This window comes from Suricata suricatta, chromosome 5 (assembly GCF_006229205.1).
Source record: "Suricata suricatta isolate VVHF042 chromosome 5, meerkat_22Aug2017_6uvM2_HiC, whole genome shotgun sequence".
In the NCBI taxonomy this organism is placed as follows: domain Eukaryota; kingdom Metazoa; phylum Chordata; class Mammalia; order Carnivora; family Herpestidae; genus Suricata; species Suricata suricatta.
The window spans coordinates 154,088,518-154,110,745 of record NC_043704.1 but is presented as its reverse complement, the minus strand read 5'-3'; the positions used below and the strand labels follow the sequence as shown (position 1 = coordinate 154,110,745).

General features: G+C 54.4%; 1 protein-coding gene across 1 annotated transcript in view; it reads left to right on the top strand.

Annotated features, from left to right (window-relative positions):
• Window positions 1-22,228, top strand: part of ITGA9 (integrin subunit alpha 9) — a gene marked incomplete at its 5' end in the record, with an annotated part of 310,114 nt that overhangs the window by 62,909 nt on the left and 224,977 nt on the right. Inside the window, 4 exons of the mRNA XM_029938793.1 lie at window positions 882-976; window positions 5,440-5,530; window positions 8,053-8,098; window positions 15,212-15,366. Of these exons, the coding sequence (XP_029794653.1) occupies window positions 882-976; window positions 5,440-5,530; window positions 8,053-8,098; window positions 15,212-15,366 (387 nt within the window). The remainder of the gene's footprint in view (window positions 1-881; window positions 977-5,439; window positions 5,531-8,052; window positions 8,099-15,211; window positions 15,367-22,228) is intronic.

Here is a 22,228-nt window from a genome sequence, read left to right as displayed (position 1 = left end):
GCGAGGGGCGGGCTGCGCGCGTGACATCTGCTGCGGCCCGAGCGCCAGGGCGAGGGGCGGGCTGCGCCATGTGACGTGACGTCAGCTCCCTCCTAGCGCCATGGCGAGGGGCGGGCTGCGTGCGTGACGTCCGCTCCGCCTGGACCGCGGACTCCTTCGCGGCCTCACGGCTTCTCTCTGGTCTGTTCCGGCCCCGCTTACTGTGCGCGCTGTGGGCGGACGTCAGGACGCGTGGGAGCCGCGTCGCGGGGCGCACGCCGAGGTGGAAGACAGGCTGGGGGACACTGGCGACTTGGGCCACACAGCCGGGCTCCGGTGGTGCCGGAGAGAGGACCTCGGCCTGAGGTCCTGTGAGCGCGGGGCCCGCACTCTCCACCTCACTTCTGCGAACGCATGACTTGTATTAGAAGCGAAGGGAAGAAAGTCAGGAAGATCGAGGCTTTCTTCCAGGGGGTGTCAGTTTTTGAGGGTAACGTTGAGTTTTTTCTTTTCTTTTTTTGGGGGAGTGAACGCCATTTTGTACAAGCCCCTTCTCCGGGAGGCGCCTTCTCAGTTATGCATAGTCTGCGGAGTTCCCCTCGGACAGAAATTCGGGGGACGTTTATATTTGCATTTTTTATTGGATGGGTCAGTTGTTTTTTCTGTAAGGATGAGAGGTCGGAACTTTCTGGAATGAAACCTTTCTCAGTTTTGATGGTTCTCTTCCTACCTGGTTTTTTTTTTTTCCTACTAAGAGATTGTGGGTCTAGTTTAATGTCTGAGCAACCAACAACCAAGAAACTTGGGGCATGGAGGGACCCAGGTGAGGGCGGGAGTGAGGGAAGCCGTCCGCAGATTACTCCCCGGGGCTTCCTAACCCGCAGCTGTTTCTGTCCACTCAGATGTGGCCATCGGCGCCCCGAAAGAGGACGACTTCTCGGGGGCCGTCTACATCTACCACGGCGACGACGGCGGGATCGTCCCTCAGTACTCGATGGTAATGGCTGCGAGAGGGAGTGGGCCCCTGACACACACGCAGGGAACCTGTGGTCCGCACCACACCCCGGGGCACAGAGGAAAACAGCGCGGTTTCCACCTTCGGCCTTCCCCACCTCTGGTGAAAGACAGAAGCAGTGGGTACTGCTTATCCAGCACAGAACACACTCAAAGAGTCCGGAGTCCGCTCACGTGCGTTCTGCCCGAGTGAAAGGTTACAGCCAAACCCTTACGCCTGCCCAGTTAGAGTTGTTTGCGGAAGATAGAGAAGAAGCTTGCTTTACTGACTCCTTTGTCAACCGCCTGTGCAGGCCAAGGGAATATGCTGTAAAATATAAATTTTTTAAGTTTATTTTTCTATTTTTGAGAGAGACAGAGACAGCATGAGCAGGGTAAGGGCAGAGAGAGAGAGAGAGAGAGAGAGAGAGAGAAAGAAAGAGAGAGAATCCCAAGCAGGCTCCACACCATCAACAGAGCCTGATGTGAAACTCGAACTCACAAAACTGTGAGATCATGACCTGAGCTGAAACCAAGAGTCAGAGGCTTAACCAACTGAGCCACTCAGGCACCCCCAAAATATACATTTTTTAATGTTTGTTTATTTTTGAGAGAGAGACACAGAGTGCGAGTGGGGGAGGGGCAGGGAGAGGGAGACACAGAATCCGAAGCAGGCTCCAGGCTCCCAGCTGTCAGCACAGAGCCCGACACAGGGCGTGAACTCACAAACCTGAGCTGAAGTCAGAGACCTCACTGACCGAGCCCCCCAGGCGCCCTGAGTTGTAAAGTATGATGTGGAGACAGCACTCTGCGGAGGAGGGGGCGTGAAAGCCACGGCAGGGCTGATGGTTGTAATTGGCATTGAAATGAGGAGCTGGTCAAAGCTGGCCTTGGGCCCAAACTTGGGAACGTGGAAGTGGTGAGTTGTTTTTTGCCGTATCAGCCGGGTGTTCAGTCTTGCTGACGGCGTCGAGCCCAGCCCCTGGGAAAAAAGGAAGTCGCTCTTTTGACAGAACATTGTCGGGGTATTTGTGGACGTCTGTGTCTCGAGTTGGCACTGGCCTGTTATTCTCCCAGTGAGCGGGTCAGGGACAGAAAGGGGCTGAACACAAGTCAAAATTTTCTCATCAGCAAATATTGATCTATTGAGCGCTTCTTATGTGCTTACCACTTCCTACTCCTGCTTCTGCTTCTCATCCGGAGGAAGCTGGCCTCGTAGCTGGATGGCCGCTATGGACACAGAACTTTTAACTGAGTCACATTCTTGTAAAACGTTCCATAGATGAAGCGTTAGTAAGTGTCAAAGGCCATTCATGTATGGACGTTCGTGAAGGGAAGACCGAGACTTGACTTGATTTTAAGAGGCAGTGGCCAATTGCAAGTTCAGCCTGTGCAGGAGACACAAGTGAGCCGATGAAGGGTTGAGGGCTGCGTGTGGCCAGCGTCCCGCGCCCTCCCTGCTGGGGCCAGCCCCGCTCGGTGACCCCCCCCCCCCCGAGGGGCAGACACGGCAGACGGAGAGGAGGGACCACTCTGCCCTGTTCTTCCCTTTAGCCCTTGTCCTAGTCCTGTGAGGTGGTACCTTCATCATCCACCTTTTCGTTACGAGCGGCCCAGCCCGGGGAGGTGACTTGCGGGTCCAAGGGCTCCGGCTCGCAAGGGGCAGCGTGGCCACTGAGACTTGGCCAGTCTGAGTCCAGAACCGTTTAGCCACGCCCTCGACTCCACACTGGGGGAAGGGACACTCAGGGAGGCTCACCGGGAAAACTTAGAAAGAAGGGCGCATATTTTGCTTGTGAGGCAGGCAGACTCCGGGGGGCAGGGGGCACGGGTTTGCCCGGACCACTGTCTTTTCACTAGAAACGAGTGATGGTGGCAGTACGCTCATAGGTGACTCAGCCGATGCGGCAGGCACGGGTTAGGGGGCCACGGCCTTGTCCCACCGGCTGCTGTAGTCCGAGGTCGGGACCCTCGTCCTGACGTGAGGAGCAGGAAGGCCTCCAGGGGACCCTGTCCTCGGGCAGTCGCCAGGGTCACTTCCCACGCATCCTTCTGGAAGCTTGCGCGGGGGACCTTGGGAGCAAATCCTAGGGAGGGGCAGCCTGTCAGAGACCCTGCTTCTCCCCTGCGGTGTTTTGTTTTGTTGCTGGGCGGACCCCCCGCGGCGCGCTGATGTGCAGACTCTGTGGTTAGCTGGGTGTCTGGGGCAGGAAGCAGGGATCAGCAGCTGGACCCGGCGCCTCTGTCAGCACGCTGGTGGCTCCTTAGCTTCCACAGAGAGAAGCGCTCTGGGACCCTTAAAACAAAAAGCAGAAAAAAAAGGAAAGACACATCCCTGCTTATGCCTTCCTAAGCTGCTCATACGTGTACGATAAGGCCAGTGATTTAAAAGGAAAAGAATCCTTTAGCGACAGATTGTTCAGGGCCGGGGTCCAGACAGAGTGGGCATTGTGCTGGTGAGCCAGAGGAAGAAGTCAGAAACAGCTCTGGGCAGAGGAGTTGCTTTTCTTTGGCCTGGACCGGTGTGATTTCTGCCGGATACACTGTGAGATCAGGGCTGAGGTTCGTCTGCTTCACTCTTTAACTCCTTTCTCTTTCTTGAGTTCCCCATGAAAAGTGTCGATTTTAAGATCCTTGTGTGCCTTGCTCAATTGGAGAGGCCCCTGGGCGTGTCACGGCGGCCCCTGGGAGCTTTCTCCCACTGAGGACACTGTGTGTGAACCTGGTCAAGTGGAGGTTTTCCAAGGCTCCTGGTTCTCATTTAGGGTTATTAGCACTGAGCAGACTTATCTTCCTGGCTTTATGGCATAATGGCCTGCAGATGGTCTGCGGGGTAGCGGCAGCCTGCGTCGCCACCCCCAGATGGACCACCCCTCCACTCCCCCCGTCCCCCCACCGAATTACTGAGAAGCGCGGCCTGGGCTGCCAAGCTGAGGTGGGGGCTTCAAACTGCGGCTTTGAAGAGAGAGACACACGCATGTCTGTTTAGACAGAGCCATGTGGAGTGAGGAGTTCCGCCCGCTGGCATTTCTTCAGCGTGGCTGCCGCGTCCTGATTCGTGCTTTGATGCTCACGTACTTCCTGTTGGATGGCTTAACTCAGGATGGCGAGCGGAGGGTCGTTTGCAGCCATGGGCTCCTGGGAGGGGTCGGGGAAGGTCCCCGGCATCTCAGTCTGCAGATCCTATGGGAACTCCGTCTCCCCACTCTCCTGACTTCGCCGCAGGCTGACTCAGTAAGGAAAACGGATATGGAAGGAAAGTCCACAGGGAGCCCCTGGATATCTGTAAACCGGGTTCTGATGGGGAGTTTGCCATATGGCAGGAAAGCAAAGCAGTTTTCTTATCATCCACAATGAGGGCATTAGGAGGTAAGCCTCCCAACACTGTATAAACAAAAGGAAGAAGGAACAGGTCCGATCCCGGGGTGGGGGTGGGGGGGACTTTCCTGATTCAGGAAGTGTGATATCTTTTGAGGAACTCTGCCACCCAAATGCATAAAGAGTCCTTAACCAGTACAGCCCTGTGTGAAGCCCAAGTAGAACTTACTGATGAATAAAAGTACAGATGCCCCTTGGTGGTGGAGCTGTGAACTCCACGGGGCTGCCTTTTAGGGAGGAGGGTGGCTTCTGCTGGTTTTTTAGATTTCCCCAGTTTGTAGAAGGTCCAGGGCCTGGGAGCTCCAGGTTTACCAGACAGGACTGTTTCATCCTGTCTCGTAGATCTGGTTAGCGCGGCAGAGTGGCGGTCCACGTGGCCATCTTTCCCAGCGAGACGCACAAATGGCCTGTCCACTTAGGCAAAGACTAACATGAAGCTCCGAGGAGATGGGCGTTCCATGTTTGGTGCTTGTTTCAGTGGAGAGATCTAAGGAAAACATGTTCACAGAACTTCAGGCAGCTTGGGGCGCCTGGGCGGCTCAGCCGGTTAAGCGTCTGACGTCAGCTCAGGTCATGAGCTTGAGGTTCTTGAGTTCGAGCCCCGCGTCGGACTCTGTGCTGACAGCTCGGAGCCTGGAGCCTGCTTCACATTCTGTGTCTCCCTCCTCCCTCCCCTGCTCGTTCTCTGTCTCTCTCTTAAAAATAAATGAATATTAAACAATTAAAAAAAAAAAAGAATTTCAGCCAGCTCTACCTGTGTGGAAACAAAACAGAACCTCCTCTGGAAATGGAAGCAAACATCCATTTCGAACGTCACTTGGCACATCAAAGCACTGCACGCTAGTCTAGGTGGAGTTTTCATTACCGACCTTGGAAACGTTGCTAACTGATGACGTGGCAAAGGCAAGTAGTAATAGAGGAGTGTGCGATCTTCAGCTGCGTGCTAAAAATGTCACAGATAAGGACTAGTTTTCTCTTTCCCCAGTTTGAGGACCAAGTGTCTTACGGAAGCTGCACAGAACAGGCATGGTTTCTTATTTATGACTCTGCTCCTGTCCAGCGGCTCAGTTTCCCTGTTATCTGTTTCAGAAACTGTCCGGACGGAAGATAAGTCCGGTTCTGCGGATGTTTGGTCAGTCCATATCAGGCGGCGTTGATATGGATGGAAACGGTTATCCTGGTAAGCTGGTTTTCTTTAAGGCACATGAGATAAATGAGCATAAATGTACAAGGTAGAATAATTTCCAGTCTGGTGGCCACGTCTATTGAGAATTAGGAAAATTCCCACAGTAGAATGGGCTGCTTTGTCCAGTGTTTGATTTGAAGGCGTTGATGTTTACTTTGGGGTTTTAGAATGATCTGTGCTGGAGAGTTGAAGCAGTGAAAGGGTGGTTTGTAACAGTGATTTCAAAAGAAACAACAAAAGAAAAATAAAAGCCCGTGATTTCTGTGGAAGCAGCACTATCCAATGAAGGAAGAAGCACCGTCCACAGTGAAAACATAGCGAAACCTCATTGTTTCCTCGGTAATTACCTGTATTAAGAGGCTTGTTAGTCTTGAGAGGGGAGAAAGGGGCTGAGCAGTACCTTCCCCACCTCCCAGCTGCTGAAAGGAAATTAAAAAATTTGGAGCAGAAAAGAACACTCTGCCCTCTCCCTGATGGACAGAACAGACCTTCACCTTGCGAGGCTGGCTGCCTGGTCTTCAGGGGTGATCAGTGCCTTGTGGTGGTTGAGGCTAATTGAATAAAGATGTCTGATCTCCACCCTCAATGCCACGTGCTGTCAGTTTAGGTAAAACTGGGCAGTGGGGTGGTGGTTCTGCTGGTGTTTGAAGGGGCGAGGTGAGGAAGCAAGGTAAGAATTAGGAAAAACTCCAGGGGGGTCACCTGGGTGGCTTGGTCGGTTAAGCGTCTGACTCAATGTTGATCTCAGCTCAGGTCGTGGTCTCAGGATCGTGAGTTTGAGGCCTGTGATGGGCTCCATACTGGGCTCCATGCTGGCATGACGCCTGAATAGAAAAAAAAAGAATTTGAAAAACTCCGAAACCATCACGGAATTCAGAAAACAGTTCCACGAAACCATAGATCGTCTTGCTATCTTTAGGAAGTATGTCTTTCCACTTAAAATGCCTCTGAAGAATCTCTGAAGTCCAGTGTGATCTGCACAAGGACACCAGAGTTTTGTAGAGTCTTCTGCAGCAGCCTTGATAATTTCTTGTGACGTCATCGAGCTAGGAGGACAGGGTAGAAGAGGGTCACTGTGGAAGCTTTGTTCTTTGGACCCTTGGGGGTCTTTTTAAGTTGGAGAAAGCTGTGGTTCTCGTTTGGGGCAATCTGTGGCCACCTTCAAATAATCCCTTATGTTGGCTTAGCACTTTAATGTATGCAGATTGCTTCCACGTGTCAGATATGTCTTATAGTTAGCGCACAGGTGAGTAGAGATGGGGTGTCCCCCACTCGACCAGAATGTCCCCCACTTGAGTCACAGAGTACTTAGGGGACTGGCGGGAGACCACACTGTGGTGGGTGGGGACACGGCTTCAGCCCTGCCCGTGAGTCAGTGTGCTCACACTTGGTGACCCGTGTGAATTTCTTGCCTTTTTTGGTAGAAGAAATGAATTGCTCTGGCTCTTTTATTTTCAAATATCTAGTCCACCCAGAAAGACTACTGGAAATAGCAAAATCAACAAGCACACCCACGTGCAGAAATTTTAGCAGGACTAGACTTCATGGATTTGCTGTTTCTTTTTCCTTGATGCGAGCATTGTATAGACTTGGGGACTCAGGCTCTTGAGGATTCAGACGCTTGGTTCTGTGACGCGGTAATGGGAAGCCCAGGACTAAGGAGTCCGTATTCGAGGGGAAGAAAGGCAGAGAGCTCTTGGATGAGTACATGCTTTCTAAATTAAAGTTATCCAAGAATAAACATTACCAGCTAACACGGACATCTTGGTTTGGCATGTACTAAGTATTTCATGAATTTTCAGATGTAAGTATATGATCTAACATATTTAATGTGTACTTAAAAATTTAAAAATATCCTATTTAGCAACTATTTTATGTTTAAGGAATATTTAATAGAGGTCTTCTGGTTTAAATGTTATGAACTCTTGCCAGCTTCTGAAGAAGACACTGGGGATAACTGTGCCCGCAGGACAGACACGGACACTCTCAGAGTCCCTGAGGTCACATGGGGCGAGGGGTGGAGCAGAGACTGTTCCCAGATGTTCTACAGAAACTAGGCCTTTTTCCAGGTCCTTTAGTTCCAAATACCGTCTCTCTTGTTCACTGGTGCTCAAAGGATACATAACGTGAGGCACATGTATAATTTGAAATGTTCCAGGACTCACGTAAGAGAAAGAAAGTGGTGCAAATAATTTTAATATTCAACATAAAAAGCTTTGGGCTAGTTCGTGTTTCCTGTCCCAGATCTTGGACATTGGTCTGTGTTGTATATTCCCTTCGTGTCTAGTCCACACTGGCCAGGTTTCGGGGTCTCCACAAGCCACGCCTGGTGATTGGCTACCGCGCAGGACAGTGTGGCGCTAATGTTTACGAGATAGTTGTGGGGCCCAGAGGAGGGCTGGCAGCGGCCCCTGGCCTCAGTCAGCCCCCACCCTCCCCCGACTGTAGACCTCGGCGGGGGGCGGGGGGCACGGGCTTCAGCACGTGTCTGAACGCTATCGACTTCTCGTTTTCAGATGTGACCGTTGGAGCCTTCATGTCCGACAGTGTAGTTCTTCTCAGGTGAGGTGACCCTCTGCTTCTCAAACTCCATTCTTCACGGGGTGGGGGGGGGGCGGGGGCTGCGGTCTGGAGACGCGGGTGGAAGAGGGCCCGTCAGTAACTCCCTCCGTCCTGCTCCGGGAGGCGTTGCCTCTGGGAAGTGAGAGCGCTGCCTTTCCTTCCTCGCTCTTCCTGTGCCCTGTCCAGGGTCCAGCTGGGGGGCCTTGAATGGCCTGCAGCGACGAGGGGCCAGCGTCCCTGGAGGCTCTAGACAGACTCGGGGTGGCTTAAGCCCCAGGGATTTTGCCTTTTACCTCGAGCAGCTGCTTCATTAATGTGTGTACACCATATGATCCATCGTTTCCTATGGGCCTAGGACACTCCACCGAAGCACTGCCCTGTCTCATGTCTTTGTCCCTCCCTGTCCCTCCCTGGGACAGTGCCTCAGTGCCTGTGGAGGCCGAGGGGAGGGGTGTGAGCTCGGGGCCGGGGCGCCCAGAGTCCATGCAGCCTGGCTCTCTCCTGCAAAGGCTACGGGCTGCCACCCCCACCCCGCCAACCATCTCCAAGGGTCTCTGTCTGTGTGAGCCAGAGGAGGCGGACTTCCCCTGTGGAGTGGAAGCCCGCTCTTAGGTTTTCTTCATAACCTGATGGCAGAGCTTTCTAAACTAGGCCTAGGATCTCAGAGCTGGAGGGCGTCCTGGAGGCCTGTGGTTGCACACCCCACAGTCTTCTCACTGGGCAGTGCCTTCCCCTGAGCCTCCAGCCAGCACAGGTCCTCCTCTTGAATGAGGTGCCCCGGGGTGGGTGCCACCGGTTAACCCCCAGGCAATTCGGGATGTTAAATTGTTAACGAGGCAGAATGGCCTTGGGTCAGGAAGATCAGCTGGAGGTGGGGGCAGGTGGCCTGGGTTCGAACCCCTGCTCTGTTGGCAGGACGGGTTTCGCCGGTGAGCCAGGCGGCCCCTCTCAGGATCCGCACCCAGGACGCAGGGCGGCGGCAGCACCGCCTCCCTGGGCTGGTAGGACTCCGTGCGTTAGGACTGTGCGGAGAACCGTCAGTACACGGTGGCCGTTCTAGATAAACGGGGCTAAATGTGCCTCCCGGAAATTCTGCCTCTTGATCCCACATCTTGCAGGCAGCAGCCCCTCAGTGCCAGCCGGTGGCGTGTGTGCCCCCAGGCGGTGACCTCCCCGAGTGGACGCCGCCTGGTTGTTTTCATTACTGCCGTGTGAGCAGGTTTCCACTTTCCTGTCACCCCTTCCTGTGGGTTGGCCGTTTCCTCTGAGATAAAGCAGCTTACGGCATGATGACTGAAGTCACACTCGAGACGGAGGCTACCCAGCACCGCTGTGCCCCTGCGGGGTCCTCCCCTCCGTCACCTGCTCTGGCTTGTCCCTGTTCCCCTTCAGCCCCCGGCCTTGCCGCGAGGGACACCGGCCTCTCTGGGGGCGTCTGGCTTCATGTGGGTCCCGGGAGGTCTCCTTTTTCCTCATTCTTGTGTTTTATAAATGTCCAGCTGTGAGTTTCAGCCCAGAGGGGGTTTGCTGTCCCCCTCTTTCACGGTGACATGTGCCCTTCCCCTGGAGCTTTGCCCATGCATGATGTAACCGTCAAGTGAGGAAGTTACCCCCGCCGACGGGAGCCCCAGGCCCCAGCCCGGGGTGGAGGTTGAATCTGGTGGGGAGGGGTCTTCCAGGGGCCCAGGCGGGGTCCTTCGGGCAGAACGCCAGGGACCGAGTATCAGGAGAGGCTTTAGGAGGGGGCTGCAGGGGGCCTGAGAGCCGAGGGAGGAGTGTGCAGGGGTGGCGGGCTCCCAGAGCTACGTTCCCTCATTTGTTGGCTGCTGTCATTGACCTGTCGTGGCTGACCCGGGGCGCACCTTACAGAACGACAGACAAGTAAATAACACCACCGGTGCCTGGGTCGTGCCTCTCGGGCCTGCACTCCCACTGCTGGGTCTTGGTTTGGGGGGGAGGGCGGTTGTGTTGAGGTAGATTTGCATACAGTACAGCCTGCCCAGTGGAGCAAACAGCTCAATGTGTGGTCACCGTGTAACTGCCACCCCGTCAAGATAAGTAACATAGCCGGGGCGCCTGGGGGCTCGGTCAGTGAAATGTCCAGCTCCTGGCTTCGGCTCAGGTCATGATCTCATGGTTCATGGGTTTGAGCCCCATATCAGGCTCTGCACTGACCGTGTGGGCTCTATTTGGGGTTCTTTCTCTCTCCCTCTGCCCCTCCCCTGCTCATGTGCTCTGTCTCTGTCTCAAAATAAGTAACTGTAAAAACAGATAAAGAACATTTCCACCGCTCTAGAAAGTTTCCTCCACCCTCTTCCAGTTATGCCCCCTCCCGCCAGACACCCTCGGCCTGACGTTGATCACCGTGGATCAGAGTTCTGCCTGTTCTCAGATTCCAAATGACTGGAATTCTATAGTATTCACCCTTTTGGTTCTGGCTTCTTTCACTCAATGTCATGTTTTTGAGACATCCATGCTTTGTGTGTTCTTTTTTTCCCCTTACTGAGTAGTAGTCCATTGACTGAATTTACTGTAATTTGTTCATTGGTTCTCTTGTGGATAGGACATATTTTAATTCTTAGTTTCTTTTTTTTTATTTTTAAAGTTTATGTATTTTGAGAGAGTGGGGGGGAGGGCCAGAGAGAGAGGGAGAGAGAGAATTCCATGCAGGTTCTGTGCTGTCAGTGTGGAGCCCAAGGTGGGGCTTGAACTCATGAACCGTGAGATCATGACCTGAGGTGAAACCCGGAGTCGAATGCTTAACCCACTGAGTCCCCCAGGTGCCCCTAATTCTTAGTTGAACAGTTTCATGACATCGATATTTTTATTATTCCCATTTTATGGTTTACACTTCAGTGAGTGACACTGAAGGTTCCTTAATTTTAAAAAAGATGGTCATTGTAGGTTGTGGTCAGGGCCAGGACGGTGACAGCAGGGTGATGCGGTGGAGGGCACCGCCCCCTTCACGCCCAGCAGAGAGGGCCCCGAAGAGCGATCTTGTCGGAAGTGGTGGTGGGAGGTCTGCGGAAGTGAGGGGCAGAAGTCAGATCACTGTGGGTGGGAGCAAGAAGGAGAAGCAAAAAAAACCAGATGGTGGAGTTTGACTCCTTTCCAGAAGCTAGGCTCCAGAGGGGCAAATGGGATTGCCACCTGGCTCTGAGATCAGGCTGAGAGCTCTTAGAAGCCTCCCCGTGTGTCCTGAGTCCCTCGCCTTGCTGTGACAACGGAGGTGCTCCCCTCCCGCTTCACCCTCAGCCACACAGACCTCGCCTGAACCCTGCTCTGGCCTTGGGGCCTGAAGACCCGGGGAGAGGACGAGGGTGAATGGGGGTCGGGGTTGTGGGAAGAGGGGGAGGTGGGACGTGGAGTGTAGGCTACGAGTGGCAGGGACCTCGACTTGGAGCTGGGCACCAAGATCGGGACAGGCCTGGGCAAGGTTCGGCATGGGCCCTGGGTGAGGATGACCTCCTCACGTCTCTTCCGGGAGCTTAAGGGAAGGCCTTAGAAGGGGGACGGGGGAGCAGGCAGAGGGGCCGCTGAGGACATTTCGTCTTGGGGGCCATGAAAGCTGGCCGTCCGGGGTGGCGTCCGTTGATAAGGTGCTGGATGTGGTGGAACAACTATGGACGAGGAGGTGTGGAGATGGCAGCTGGCTGAGCTGGGTGGGCATCCCTGGCATGGCCCAGCTGACTGGCAAGGAGTCACCTCAGAGTTTGGGTGGGGCCAGAAAAGGACCCCAAGCATGTGTGTGCCCATGCGTGAGACACGGCGTTGCCATTCGTGCCCTTCTGAAGGAAGAGCCCACATGTGTATGGGCTCGGAAGCCGCTGGGCTGCCGTTAAGAGAAAACCTTACTGAGAGTGGCGTTAAGGACCTTGACCTCCGTTAGCTTCCCGGATGAGATGGCTGTTGAGTAGCCTGACCCCTTCCCTGGGGCGTAGGCTCTCTGTCCGCCGGTGTCTGTCCTGTAAGCAGCGCCCGCCCTCGCGGAAAGCCGAGCTAATGGGAGCCGATACCACATCCGAGGACATCCTCACTGCTCTTACTATTTGCTGGGAAGTAAATACAGGTGAAATGCAGATCTGCCTTGACTTAGGAAGGAATTAGTGTTATGATGAACCCGTCATAAATTCAAAATATTGTAAGTGGAAATGCATTTACTACTCATAACATCCTGAATATCTCAGCTTCGCCTAGCCTACCTTGAGTGTGCTCAAAACACTTACATTTGCCTACAGTTGGGCAGAATCATCCAATGCCAAAGCCGGTTTGATTATCTCATGCCAATTATTGAGCAGTCTACGGAGGGTGAGCAGCAGAGTGGCCACGTGGGTACGGAAGGGTTGGCGCTCTCGTGACTGCCCATAGGAGCTGTGGCTGCTGGCCAGCGCCTTCCCCAAATGTCCCCCACAGCACCAGCACGGGGCAAGACCCAAATTCACAACTCAAGTTCAGTTTCTCCTAAATGCATATGGCTGTTGCCCCATCAAAAAGTTGCAAAAACATTTAAGTCGAAGCATCCTAAGTCAGGGACCATCTGTATCAGGACCTGAACTGTCAGTCGTCAGAAAGAAGTATTCCAGCCACCAGCTTTTAAAAAATAAAGTATTGGGGTGCCTGGGTGGCTCAGTCGGTTAAGCATCTGACTTCAGCTCAGGTCATGATCTCAGGGTTCGTGGGATCGAGCCCCGTGTCAGGCTCTGTGCTGACAGCTCAGAGCCTGCTTGTAATTCTCTCTCTGCCTCTCCCCACTTGTGTGTGCACTCTCGCTCTCTCAAAACAAATGGCCCTTAAAGTCTTGGAGGCCTCTGCTGTGCTGTCCTTGTGTGCCTGGTCTTCTCTCCGAGGCTCGCCCACTGCGCCCTGCTGAGCTGCCATCTCAGACTGGCTTGGGAGGGCAGGGCGGGTGTCAGGGTGACGGGCTGGCTCGTGCCACTCAGGTTCAAAGGAAACAGTGGGAGAGTTTAGGAGGGCGTTCGGGCTTTCTCTGGTTCAGAAACAATCCTTGGAATTGAAACAGGCCCAGTGGGACTGATAATGGTGGGACACGTGCTTCTGAAGGTCCGTGTCCTCACACCAGAGGATCCTGCGTGGAGAGCCTCCATCCATGTCCGTGTCGGGGTGCCCGGCGGCTCAGCCTGCCGTCCTCTGCAGGCCTCTGCTGTGAGGGAGGACCAGGTGGCCTCCCCGGCACAGTGGCCCCTGGCATGGTGCGAGGCAGACAGGCCTTTCCTCTGTGTGGCGACCGGGCAGGAGGTGCCCCGGGCAGGGTGGAGGCTCTGTTGGTCGTGTGAAACTTTGGGCCCTCCTGTGGTTTTCAGCACCTTGGCCTAGAGTGAAGTTAGTACCCATTTAACACCTAGGGACTTAAAAAAAATTTTTTTTAAACATTTATTGTTTTTTGAGAGAGAGAGAGAGAGAGAGAGAGAGAGAGACAGACAGAGCATGAGTGGGGGAGGGGCAGAGAGAAGGATATAGAATCCAAAGCAGGCTCCAGGCTCTGAGCTGTCAGAACAGAGCCCGACACAGGGCTCGAACTCACCAGCTGTAAGATCATGACCTGAGGCGAAGTCAGATGCTTAACTGACTGAGGGATTTTGAACACCTATCCTGAGGACGTCAGGATGAAGTTGCCGGGATCCTAGCCCTTCAGGGGCCTGCAGGCTGGTGGGGCAGGTTTGGAATAGACAAAAGACCTTAATTAATAAGCGAGTGACATATGAATATAGTGCTGGGGCCATGGGGGGTGGGGACGTAACTGCCAGGGGTCTTCAGGGAGGCCTCCGGGGAGAGGGAATGGGAGCTGACTGCGAAAGGACCCCTGGGGCTTCCGAGAGTGACTGTTGGCTTCTGCACAATCACAGTGACCGAGAGCAGGCTGTTTGTTTTCTAAGTTATTTATAGCATCTTCCAAGGATGAACCAAGAAGACAGTCGAAGGCCAGGACATTGGATTTCTTTCAGGCCCTGCTGTTGTCTGACTTCTGCCAGGCTCCCAGCTGGGTTTGCTCTGGGAGACCCACCGCTCCCTTGGACTCGTCATAGCTGTCCTGGTCTTGGCCCACATCCGTGGCAGTGGTGGCATTAGTGAAAACCCCTCCCCCCTCCGGGCCTCACGTCTCCTTCCTTCCTTCTTTCTCTGAGGTTTTCCTTCATACTCATGTCTCCCTCCCAGCTGTCTTGTCCCCGCGGGCGCCCTTCGGGACCCTTGCACACAAGGGAGGTCATTGTTCTCAAGCCACTAATGCCCCTTAATCTCATTATGCCCCCCACCGCCCCAGTGGCATGAAGGCCGGGGCTCCCTGGAGGTAAGAGGAGCTGTTGGTGAGCCCTGGAGGGGAGAAGGTCACACAGCTTAGGTGAGCCTTGCCTGTGAGGGGGGTTTGCGGGAGAGGAGCATGGTGTGAGTCACTCTGCCCTGGGGACCCGCAGAGGGCGCGGTCAGGAGGCTGCGGTCCAGCCAGCACGGGGTGGGGGTTGCGGGTGGTCCCTGGTGGTGAGAAAGTGCGGATTTATAGGTTTCATTTGCTCCCGAGCCCAGGCATTGAGGTCTTCGGCTCTGAAGTGCTTTGTTGTTCCCAGCTGGGGCTCCATTAATCAAGTCTTTTAGAAAAGTACTTAATGAATTGAGGGGAGTAGGTGAACGGGGAGGTGTGACCCACTGATGGCTGGAACTGTGTGGTTCTTGTTCACAGTGACAGTAGCGCTCAGGGGGTATTGCCCGTGGCGCATCTGCTTTGGTCCTGGCATCCGCCGTAGGAACGCCTCTTACATGTATTACTCTCTTCCTAATAAAATGGAAATCGGAACTTAATTGGTGACATTTTAAATAATCACCCAACATCTGGCAGTTCATTTATGGCTTCAACCAGATGCGTTTTATTAACAACTTACTTGCCTTTATTATTGGGAAGCTAACCATTAATTTCGTAGGAAATAGACCACTTCTAAACCCAGGAGAAAGTACTTCCAGGGCTCACTGGCCCTTCTCTCATGGGTTATTTCATGCTTTAAGTAAACGCTGGGCTGAAGGCCCAGGAGTTCTCTCACCCGGTTAGTTCCTGTTCGGGTCTGAGGGGGCGGGACTGACTCCCCTCCCTCTCTGCGCACGCAGGGCGAGACCCGTCATCACGGTAGACGTCTCCATCTTCCTCCCGGCCTCCATCAACATCACGGCGCCTCAGTGTCACGACGGGCTGCAGCCTGTGAACTGCCTGAACGTCACGGCCTGCTTCAGCTTCCACGGCAAGCACGTCCCAGGAGAGGCCGGTAAGGGGCCGCCGAGTGAGGGCTCGGGACGGCCACCTTCGCTCGAGTGGGCTCGCGGGACGCTCCCGGGCCCTTCGCCCTCCCTGTGCGTTCCGGCTGGTTCTGCGGCAGCAGGCACACGGGCCCCATGGCCTTTCCCCCTGGGGTTCTTGCTCTCCTCTGCGCCCCACAGTTTCCCCAGTTGAACCTAACGTCCAGCTCTGGAACAAACACCATTTGACCCCAAGCATCCTTTCCCCAAACGTGTGACCAGACTGGAACCTCACTGGGCCACAGGTGTCACAGGCCAGTGGGACTTGTGGAAAGGTAGTGACTGGAGCCTGGAGAACATTCCATTCAGTTAGAAAAAGGAAATGGTGGGTCTTTGGAGAGTCCCCGAGCCTGCGGCACCAGCCAGACGTCAGGGCCTTAAGCCGGAGAAATCTGAGACCAACGACGGATGGTAAGACGGGCTGCGGAGTTTTCTGGAGGCTGAGGCTTGCAGAAGAGGGGGAGCTACTCTGTCAGCTCCAGATGATTGAGAAGAGAGCGCCAGCCAGCCCTGCCGTGTTTCTGGCTGGGGAGGCCGACTGGCCAGCCCTGGGGCAGGACGGGGTCCGTGGGGAGGACTCGTGTGCTCACCTGAAGGAGGTGAGCCTGGAGTGCTTGTGCGGGTCCGCAGGTGCTTTGTTTTTACTTGACAGGCTGACTTAATAATAGAGAACGGAGTTCTAGAAAAAAACAACCCATAACACAATAAGGATCTGGATTTACTGCCTTCCTTAGACATTAAAAAAATTTTTTTTAAACATTTATTGATTTTTGAGAGACAGAGACAGAGTGAGGGTGAGGGAGGGGCAGAGAGAGAGAGAGAGAGAGAGAGAGAGAGAGAGAGAGAGAGAGAGAGAGAGAGAGGAACACAGACTCTGAAGCAGGCGCCAGGCTGTGAGCTGTCAGCACAGAACCTGATGTGGGGCTCAAACCCACTAGCAGTGAAATCATCACCTGAGCCAAAGTCGGACCCTTAACCAACGGAGCCACCCAGAAGCCTCTCCTCAGACATTTTTAGAATCAAGTGTCTCCCTTCCCTACTCACACGGTGGTCCCTGGACCCAGCAGTTCCAGCATCTCGGGGGGCTTATTAGAAATGCAGAATCTCAGGTCTTGCTCTAGACCTCAGTATCAGAATCTGCGTTTTCATAAGATCCCGTAAGATCCACGTGCACATTTACAGTCGAGAAGCACTGCTCTGGAGTGTGTGTGCACATGCGCGTGTGTCCGTGTGCATGTGTGCGTGGTGTGCGGACGCAGACATACACGTCCATGTGTCGGTCCACTTCCCAGCTGCACCTTGAATGCTCTGCCTTGTTCGTCAGCGTGCTAATCCTTCTAGGCTAACGGTCTTGTTGATCCTTTATCTGGATCTTCAGGTGGATTGACTGAGTTCCGCAATCAAACCTTGAACATTTTCATACAAATATTTTTTAGAAGAACTGAGAAATTTCACAGCGGAATGTAAACATACCATGAACTTGAGACTTGGTTAGTGAGAGACAAATAACAAACGTTTGTGTGTAGCCCAGTGAGGAAAGATCGCGCTCTGTGAGAAGAGCTGTTGCTCACGATCCCACAGCTATTGGTGAAGCCAGGAACTGAATCCTGGTCTGATGACACAGGTTTGCATTCCAAAAACTGTTTAAAACCTCAGTCTCTCGGGAAAAAATTTTTTCTATTGGTCCGAGGACCCATATGTCCTCCGCCTGATTACATGGTGTGTCTTCTATCCAATACTAACTCTTGATATAGTTGGACTCCAGTAAAGAACATTATGCAAGAATTGCTGAGTTGAAGGCTAATGTTGGTGTGCATAAAAGTAGGCAGAACTCTTCCAGAACTCTGAGATAAGCCAGCGACTCATAGTTCCCGTGTGTGTTCACCCGACAAAGGTTTGTTCGCCCACATGTGCCAAGCGGACCCTCGCGGAGCTTCTAATGGGAATTACAGCGTTCCCATGATCTTGATCCTGAAGCAGGGTACACACTCCCAGCTCTTCAGCGACCTTGCTGTTAGAGTGAACATGAAGGTAATTTGGCAGAACAGGGACAGAGGAGAAGAAACTCAAGATGTAGGTTCTGAGCAAGAAGGATTTCAGAGCCCAAGAAAGGTAATGGAGAAAACTCCGATTTGAAGGTTCAGGGGCTGTCTGCGCATGCTGCGCCCCACCCGTGGGCCTTTCTGTGCCCCAGCCGTGGGGGCCTCTTTCAGTGACCTCTAGGGAGCGTTATAATGAAGTGTAGGCGGAACCAGGACTCTTGAAGTGTCAGGAAATAAAGGGAGAAATGGGCAGTTGGGTGGCACAGGGCCCTGCCCCGGCGGGCAGTGGGGCAGGTGGTGGCTATGGAGCAGAAGGGTGCTGCCCCCTCGGCTTGCTTCCTCCCCCTCCGGTGGCCACGTGGGCTCGGGGGAGCTCAGGGGGTGGCGCTCAGGTCATGATCTCACAGTTTGTGAGTTTGAGCCCTACACCTGGCTCTGTGCTGACAGCTCAGGGCCTGGAGCTGCTTCTGATTCTGTGTCTGCCTCCCTGCCCCTCCCCAACTTGTTCTCTCTCTCGCTCTCACTCTCAAAAAAAAAAGAAAAAAAATTTTTAAAACCTAGAAGCTCAGAGAAGGGACCCTGCAGGCCTTGGACCTAAACCCTGGGGAAGGGCGCTAGCTGCTGGCCGTGCCTCCCCGGGTAGAGGGGAAAGAGCTGAAATTGGTATTAGGTGCTGTTGGAACCAGCTGCCGGGGAAAGCTGTGGCTGGTTAGGCTGATCGGAATAGGAAGCAAGCAGGTAGATAAGGTCCCTTCTCCCTCCGCCAGCCTTGCAGCCTCCCTCACGCTGCCCGTCTGTCCAGGTGGAGCCTCCCACAGAACTGCTGGCAAAGCCGAAATGGGGTTTGCAGAGCCCCAGACCCAGCATCCCAGAGCAGGGCGGGCTTGGGGCCTAGAGACAAGCTTGAAAACTAGCACAGCAGGTGGACCATCACCTGGAGTAACCCGAGCCCCTGTGGGTCCTTCAACCAACAAAGAGTTACTGGGTTCCTTTTCTTTTTTTTTTTCAATGTGTATTTATTTTTGAGACACAGAGCATGAGCAGGGGAGGGTCAGAGAGAGAGAGAGAGAGAGAGAGAGAGAGAGAGACAGAATCTGAAGCAGGATCCAGGCTCTGAGCTGTCAGCACTGAGCCTGGCGCGGGGCTCAAACCCATGAATCGTGAGATCCTGACCTGAGCCGAAGTTGGACGCTCAACGACGGAGCCACCCAGGCGCCCCGAGTTGCTAGACTCTTAGAAGTGCCGGGCTATACATGCCCCAGGACCCAAGCAGAGGCCAGGCCAGCCAAGCCCTGGCCCTCACCGAGCTTGCGCTCTGCAGGGAGCGAGGGAGGCAGACAAAAACGGCCCATGCTCCCTCGCTCCCTCTGCTGGATGTGTCCGGGCCCCTTTGTAGGGTAGGCGCTAAGTGCAGTGCTGGTGCGGGCACACGTCCGACGGCGGTGATTCAAAGAGCAGATTTATGACCCATCTCACCGAGCAGTTGAAAACGAGAGTTCTCTCCACCCCAGGTCTTAACCACTTTGTTCATGGCCCCGGAGCAGCTTTGTCCCTGCTCGGAGCCGCCTGGCTGCCGGAAGTCAGGGTGGTGAGTGCTGTGCCTGGAAGTCCCCGCTGACTGAGCCTCTGCCTCCCGCCCGTCCAGGCTAACGCCTACGTGTGCTCGCCCGCCTCTGGAGGCTCAGGATCCAGCCGGCAACTCTGGACCCTCACCAGAGCGCTAAGTGCAAACCAGGAGGGGCGAGGCTGGCGTGGCTGTGTCTTGTGCTCTGCTCTGGCGCCCGTTGTTTCTGCGGCCCTCGCTCAGCTGGGCTGAGAGCGAGCAGGGGCCTGCCCACTCCAGGCAAGCAGTCGAGCCCAGTCCTGCCTTGGACAGCACCAAGTCAGTCAAGCCGGCAGCAGACTTCCCCTGGGTTTGGGGGTGTGTTTCTGTTCCAGAGAGTATTTGCACCCAGAGAACATCCCTGAGCTCCTGTGGTCTCTGGAGAAGCATGGACAGTGGGGCAAATCCATGTTATATGACCTAGCTGACGGTGACCACCTCGTTCCTGTAGGGGCTGGAGAGAAAGCTTAGGAAATCCGGTAAAGGGGGAAACACCCCTTCTCCCCCAACTCTGGGGAGACTCTGAGGGGAGCTCAGTAAGTCTGCAAGGAGAAAATACTTTATTAGTAGAATTTCACAGCTGAAATCATGTGACGGAGAATGGGAATGAATCAAAAACTCTCCCGGACCAACCAGAGCCGAGCTGACGTGAGACAGCGGTCTCCCTCCTGGCCCAGGCCAGTATGGGGGGCTCCGCGGGAGCCCGCTGGGGCAGGAGGAGGCTGAAACATGATCAGGGGTCCATCAGTTTTTCTGTCGACATGACATCATTCGACGTGGCCTGGACACACGGGCCAGAAGGAAAACCTGAAGATGTGGGCCGTGTGGTGGGAGCAGCACCCTCCCCGGGCGGGGGCGGCCGCCCTCCCATGGGCCCCGCCGGCTGACCGGCTGCTTATCTGCATCCCTTCCACTTCTCGGGGCTCCTGTTCAGATACTAGTGGGGTCGGTCCTGTTGGAAACTGCCAGTCGAACTCAGGGCTCCAGAATGATCCGTACTACTTCAGGCCACCCTAGCAGCTACGAGGCCCTTCTCCCTTGGGCTGGGGTCTCATGGTGAGTCTTCGGTGGCTTTCTCCTAGAAGAGAGAGCTTAAGATGGAGCCCACTTCTCTTTGTGTGACTTAAAACATCAAAGTCCATTTTAGATCAAGGTGAAACATGAAGTAGGCAGCCTAAAGATGAAAAGCTTCCAGAATGATTGCGCTTGGCGAATTGGACAGCTCGGTCTGTCCATGCTGGTATATTTTAACATTTTAGAAAAACCTCCGATAGCTGAGTGTGTTTTCACCTGTGCCTGGAGCAGGGCAGCTGGTGTGGCCCTCAGCTCAGAAGGTGACTGTGAGTCTCCAGTCCCGTCTTGAGTTGTAAGAGGGTTCATCGGGCAGAGATGCGGTGGGGAGGAGGGTGTCACAGCTGCAGCGCAGGGCCTGGCACACGCCGACAGTCAGCTCCTTCCCCGTTCCTGAGCTGCTCTGTCTTAACTTGGGTTCTCCCAGGAGCAGGCCTGGGTCAAGGATTCGAGTGCACGGGGCTGACTTGGGTGATGATCAGTCCCGGGAAGCGCAGCAGGGAAGGTGACAGTGGACAGGAAGGAAGGCGGCTGCGCCAGTCAGGGTTCCGCAGAGAAACAGACCCACTAGAACGTGTGTGCAGTGACCCTGTAGCTGGGAGACGGTCCAAAAGCAGAATTCTTTGTTTTGGGGTGACTTTAGTCTTTTTCTCATCAGGTCTTTAACTGATCAGATGAGGCCCACGTACAAGTTGGAGGGCAATCTGGTTTCTTCAGAGTCTACTCATTTCAGTGTAATCTCATTTAAAAAGTACCTTTGCAAAGACATCTAGATTGGGGACTGCAGCCTGGTTAGGTTGACACATAAAATCATCCCAAGGGTGCCTGGGTGGCTCTGTCAGCCAAGCGTCTGGCTTCGGCTCAGGTCATGATCTCACAGTTGGTGAGTTAAGCCCCGCGTTGGGCTCTGTGCTGACAGCTCAGAGCCTGGAGCTGCTTCGGATTCTGTGTCTCCCTCCCTCTCTGCCCCTCCCCCACTCACACTGTGTCTCTGTCTCTCAAAGAAACAAATGTTAAGAATAAACCAGCCATCACCACAGCCACACAGAAGGTGTGTTGTTGAGCACGTTGTCCCTGTGGGCAGCTAGAGCTGAGCCCTGCTGGGGTCCCCTGAGAGTCGGTGTGGAGGGCCCTGCACCCCTCAGAGTCACCCCAGCCGAGGGATAAGGGAGCTTCTGTGGGCACCTTGGTTCCCTGGCACTTCTGGTCTGCCGTGTGTGGGCAGAGCTGCCAGAGCAAGCTCTCAGGAAAGGGGGCGAGGGTGCTGAGCCGCACGTTGGGCCGGACAGCAGAGAAATGGGGTGAGCTGAGCCGATATGGGTGGGGCACGGGTACTGCCGGCTCTGTCTTCTGTGATCCTCTCTTCCCCGGGCTTTTCTGAGCAGCTGGCTCATCGCTGGCCAGAGGTTCACACGCTCTCTTCTCCCCGCGCCCACCCTTCCTACAGGACGGCTGCTCTCCCACCTGGGAGGAAGGCCAGGGCGGGCGCTGCTCCGGCGAGGCCAGCTCGGCAGTGACCACCACCATGTCGGTTTGACCGGCCGTGGCTGGCTTGCCTTCCAGCACTTCCCATCTCTAGCCCTGGACTCGCCGAACAGAACTTGGACGTTCTGTCCATTTGTACTTAACATTTCTTACTGTTGGGCCGTTGCTCAGGGAAATTGCGATCGGCAGAAATAAATGGGCCAGAGTTCAGCTCTGGATCATTGTGTTTGGTTCTGCTGTCTGTGTGTGCAAAAAATGTGAGTTTTTGTTGTTGATGTTTTGTTTTGTTTTTGTCAGAAAATGTAATAAATACACCAAGAACCAGTGTGGTTGGAATAGCCCTACCCTGGAGGTTAGGAGAGTTCTAGATTCGGCTCTGTGATGGATGGCCCTCTGGCCAGGAGCAAGTCTGGTTTCCTTTTGGGGACTCAGTAATACCTCTGAAGAATGAAGGTTTTGAGCTGGGTGGCCCCTAGGTTGCCCCAGAGCTTGGCCATTCTGTGTGTCCACCTCATTACCTGCCGCCGCCAAGGGAGTCCGTGTGTGACTGATGTGGGCGCCCATGTTTGCTCTGTCACATTACTTTCCCTCATGCAGTCTTCCCTTCATGACATTGCCTGCGAGTACCCA